Here is a 5727-nt window from a genome sequence, read left to right on the forward strand (position 1 = left end):
CTTCAGCTTGGCATTTGTGCTCAGAAACAAAACTGAATCTTAAACTCTCATCTATAACCAGAATATCAGGTTTGTCTAGTAGTGTTGTGTAAAGTTCACTTATATTTTTCAGTGTTTTATAAAATGCATATGACTGGAATAAAATAAAACAAGTAGCTGTTGAATGGGTGATGTTTTTTATTATAGTCATAGCTCATAGAATAGAACTTAACCTCATCAGTTTGACCTTAAAGCTACAGTATGAATATACAGTATGAAAATCATTTGTTTACTCTTTGAATCAGTCAGCTGTGCGGTTACATGTTAACTATTATAGTTAGTTAGTGAAGATGAACGGTGTGATCATTATCTATCCATTATCAATAGTTAAGGGTCTCATGTACTGTATAGTCCAGTTAAAGGCCTTATTTCCCCTCAAAGTCAACCTTTGATTTAAATACAGCTAAATCATTTTTAGTTAACAGATTACAGCTTTCCTTTTATGACCTTCTTAAAATTAAAGAGTTTAAATATCCTTTTTGGATTTTACTTACTAACATGAAACTACTTGTTCATATCATATACTGTACTCTACGTTTATCATAACACAGAATCACATTCCAGCTCGAGTCTTTTCACATGTGATGAGGTTATGCATGCTGCTAAACAGCATTACACCACAAATTACTTTCAGATTCAAACACTCTTTTCTCATTTGATAACGCCCTCTGTTTAAAGTACATCACTGGCATGATTGTGCTTAGATACAGTATTTAAAAAACAATAATAATAATAATAATAGTAGTGATATAGTATAGCAAATAACAATGAAATGTAATTAAATAATAAATTAAATAATATTAATTAAATTAATATTAAAATAATACATATCAATATTATAAATTAAATTAATTAAATGATATTAATTAATTATAAAATGTAAGACATCATGAATAAAAAAAGTTAAGTAAATAAATACTGTTTGGTGTGCAGATTAATTATTATTATTATTATTATTATTTTAATTAAATCTCTCTCTCTCTCTCTCTCTCAAGCTTTCTTTGTTTGTTTTTTTTTTTTTGTTTTGTTTAGTTAGTTCGTTAGATAAAGAAGTTATTAATTATTTTTTTTGTAGCTGACCCACGTAAGTAGAGATTAATAGGGGATAATTTTGCCAACATATTCATAATCTTCTAGAGCAGTTTTGCTTGATTTGTCTTGTATGTGTATTTTCAGAGGACGTCACCTTCACTCCTGATGTGGTGCTCGACAAACTATATTAGTTCATACAAATGAGGCCTCAAGATTATCCTTTGTGGTTTTATTTCTGAGGTCTAACACAGAGAGACAGGGATCTTAGTCAACGAAATCCATAAATCCATATTTTAAAACCATGACAAGGTTTAGCACTTAGACTAACATGTTTTTCCTCTACATGGGATCAGCTTGAAAGATTAGGTTGCTCTTTATGGTGCATTTAATAATGCTGGCCTGAGTTTGTGGATACAATAATATTTCAAACCCTCAGACAGTATTTTTTATACAGTCTATGGTATCTGACTATAAAGATTGAGTGAAGGCGCCCCCTGTTGGTCACATTCGAAATAAAATAAATCACAAAATATTGTTTTGTTTTTTTTTCCAGCGAACTATAGCTACTTCCAAGTTAATGTTAATTTTTACGTAATTTAGAATTTGTGACCTTTTTCGTGTGAGCTCATTAAGCTGCTGACCCTGCAGCAATACATTATATATTTATTTTCGTTTTCAACGATGTTATTTATTTAGTGTTTTTAATAAGTGCAGTTTTCAAGCTACACTGAGAAATTTTGCCCTTAAAAAATGAATAAGTGAAAGTCATGCTGGATTACTGCGGTCTCCGGATTGAACGGGGGCGGAGCAAGCAACTGTCTATCATCTGACGCCTAGCACGAGCACCGCCCACTTCAACGCGCCGCGCGCTTAGCCACGCCCCCACCCTGTAGCGTTTTCCGGTGTCGATGTTTGGTTGCTGCAATTTCCAAAATTCTGAGTAATTTTAAACGGTTTTATTTCCCGACAGCAAACGCGACACCGCTTCTCTTTATAATGGATGTGTAGCGTGTAATTATCATTCAGAATATTCATGAGGGAGTTCTGACGTGTCCTCTGAACGGGAAGTTTGAGTGGTTTCGTCGTCTGTGTATGTTTTGCGTGAGCTATGTTAAACCCAACACAAACCTGCGGACTGCTGGTTTTATTACTGAGTGTGTTCTGCGGTCATTTCGGCTGGGGATGGTTTAAAAACAACGCCAAGAGCGGAAGCCCACAGAAGGAGCCTGTTTACGGAAATACTCCGGACAGCCAGGACCAAAGTTGCTTGTGTCACGTGAGTTTAATTTGATGCTATGGCTAAAAACACATCATGTTGTGTCAATATTTCTGCTTTTGACACAGTCGCCGTAGCATTTCTGGCATGTTCTACTGTCGCGCGGATGTGACGTCATCACGCCCGCAGTTCGTCGCGGTTTTCTGCGCCGTTTTGTTTAGTGTTTTTCTCTTGAAATTCTACGTTTACGTTGCTGAATACCGCGTGTTCTTGTATGTATTTTATCTATCAGTGATCCTGGCCACTTAATATGTAGAGAAAAAAAAAAAATTTTGATACGTATCCGAAACATTTCAGGCTCGGGTATTTTTTTTAGTTATTTTTTTCACATTTATTTAATTACTTATTCGTTTATTTGTTACACACTTGTTTTTATTATAAGCGTTATATTCAAGTTGACACAATGAAGCACATAATAATATAGAACAGTTAATTTAAAAGGTTCAGTTTACTTGATTTAAACGAATAATTGAGGAAAGAAAGCATAAAGTATAAATGCACAGAAATTTAAAATACGCAGGAAAGAAAACCGTCTTTTATTTAGCGTGGTGTTTTCCCATTGGTTCGCTTGATGCCCTGACGTCAGCGGGATTATGGGTATTGTAGTCTTGATTTGCTCCCTCCGCCGTTCGCTACAGCGCTATGAGCTCCAGTGAAGAACTACAGCGCGTCGCGTGTGGGCGTGTCCGTGTGTGACGTGTTTCTGTTTGGAGGCGGCTGTATTTCCACGCGGTAGTTAGTTGGTGAAGTGTTGACAGCTCATCTCAAGCGGTCTGTGATCCCAGAGGAGCTTTAACTGACCGATCCTCAGGGATGACAGCTGCTAGAAACCTCGTGAAGACCGCAGGACGCACTCAACACTTTAACTTAAAACTGGGTTTGCGTTTATAAAGGGATGTCTGGAAACAGGTGCAGTTTTTGGGAGGCGTCGCTGTTTGCTTTGGGACTTTTTGGACTTTTGCATTCAAAGCAGGTCAGAAGTCGCGCGTGGGCTATTTAAAACTACCAAAATAATTAGTTTTATTTTTTAAATGTATATTTTAAGTTTTTAAATTATTATTTTTATTTGCTGCTTGGTGTATTCTGTATTTAAAAAAAATAAATTAACATATTTAACACACAAATAAATTAGTTAAATAACACATTAACATATATAAATAAATTAAAAGTTTTGTTTTTAAGTTTGAAGTTATTTAAAAGTTATTTATTATTTGAATTTATTTATTTAGCTGCTTGGTGTATTCTGTATTTTTTTTTTTTTTTTTTTTACATATTCAACACATAAATAAATAAGTTAAATAACAACTTAACAAATATAAATAAATTAACATATTTTTGTTTTTAAGTTTGAAGTTATTTAAAAGTTATTTATTTGAATTTATTTATTTAGCTGCTTGGTGTATTCTGTATTTAAAAAAATTAAAATTAACATATTTAACACATAAATAAATAAGTTAAATAACAAATTAACATATATAAATAAATTAAAATATTTTTGTTTTAAAGTTTGAAGTTATTTAAAAGTTATTTATTTAAATGTATTTATTTAGTTGCTTGGTATTTCAAGTTATTTTTATTCGAATTAACAATTTTATTTATTTTTGTTGCTGCTTTTAAGTTATTTTTTAAATTGTAATTATTTTTTAAGGTTATTTATTATTTAATTTAATTAAGAGAGACTAAACAGATGGAAAATGGAGATATAAACTATATAAACAAATAAACATCTGCTCTGTGTGCTGCAGTTAACGGGGGTCTTGGACGACTGTTTCTGTGACATCGAGAGCATCGACGTCTTCAACAACTTCAAAATTTATCCTCAAATCCGCAAGCTCACAGAGAGAGACTTCTTCCGATACTACAAGGTGAATTCATGTCTTAAAGAGTTACTCTTGCTATGTGAACCTCACAGAATATGTATTTGTAGTCATGAACGTGGAAGACGTGGCATTATGTCGAATGAAGCCTTGAATATCCAGTAGCTGTTTAGATATGATGTTAAATGTTAACTCAATGCTAAAAATAATATTAATGTTTATTATTTATATTATATTATAAATATATTAACTTACTTATTGTTGTTTTATATGATTTATTATAATGGTATTTATTAACAAAATATATTTATTTTGTTTCATGTTATACTTTTTTGAGCAATTTTACTCAATGCTAAGAATAATACTAAATAAATGTATTTTTATATTATTATATATTTTATATTATTTTATAATTATATACATTTTTATTTTGTGAATTTTTTTTATTATATTCTATAGACATTAGGTATAATTATATACATTTTTATTTTGTGAATTTTTTTTTATTATTTATTATTTTTTTTGTAATTTTTTTTTTTTTAATTTATTTTTTTATTTTTAATTTATTATGCTTTGTTTTGTTTTTTTTTTTTTTTTTTGTTTTTATGTTTTATATTTTTATTTTATTTTATATTTTTTTATTTTATTATAATATAAAAGTAAATCATTTAAAACATACAATCTATTCTAAAAAATATAAAATAATTTTTTTTTTTAATTATTATTATTATGTATACTTTTATTAAATTATTAATTTAAATAATCTAAAATTAAATGCTATCATAGTAATATTTATATAGTTTTTATTATATTTATTATATATTAATTTTTTTTTAATAAATAAATTTTAAATATGTGTTGTTTATTTTTTATTTTTGTACTATTTATTTTTACATACATATTAATTAACATATATTTTTACATTTATTTTTTAATATAAATTTAAATTTTTTTATATTTTAAATGTATTTTATTTAATATATAATATATTTTTTTATGAATTTTTAATTATTTTATTTTATTTGAATTATTATTATGTATACTTTTATTAAATTAATTTAAATAATCTAAATTTATAATGCTATCATAGTAATATATAAAAACAAAGTTATTATAAATTAAATACTTGTATAAATAAAATACATGTGTAATATATTGTTTGTTATTTTTATTTTGGAATTATTTTTACATGTCTATTAAATTACATTTACATTTTTTCTTATATAATATACAATGTCAAATATTTAACAATATACAATCTATTCCTAAAACAAGATAAAATCTAAAAACAACAAATGTTTAAAAATTTTTTATTTATTATTTTTGAATTATTAGTGGGATGTAACTTTTGATTAAATTGACAATTATAAATAATCGTAAAATTAAAAGCTATCATAGGTCATATGTTAATACTTTATATTCATAAATTTGTATGAGGTAAATCCACTTGTAATACTTTTAATTATAATTGTAATGATTTATTTTTAACATGTATACTTTAATACCCTTTACATTTTTCTTAATGATTATTCAATTAAAAAATTATATAAAGATACAATCTAT

General features: G+C 27.8%; 1 protein-coding gene across 1 annotated transcript in view; it reads left to right on the top strand.

Annotated features, from left to right (window-relative positions):
* Positions 1-1928: 1928 nt before the first annotated feature.
* The window catches only part of ero1b (endoplasmic reticulum oxidoreductase 1 beta), a 23126-nt gene continuing 19327 nt past the window's right edge, over positions 1929-5727 (top strand). The window contains 2 exon segments of the mRNA XM_042733463.1: positions 1929-2347; positions 4093-4270. Coding sequence (XP_042589397.1) covers positions 2180-2347; positions 4093-4270 — 346 coding nt within the window. The 5' untranslated portion in view covers positions 1929-2179.

This window comes from Cyprinus carpio, chromosome B11, assembly GCF_018340385.1.
Source record: "Cyprinus carpio isolate SPL01 chromosome B11, ASM1834038v1, whole genome shotgun sequence".
NCBI classification, from domain to species: Eukaryota; Metazoa; Chordata; class Actinopteri; order Cypriniformes; family Cyprinidae; genus Cyprinus; species Cyprinus carpio.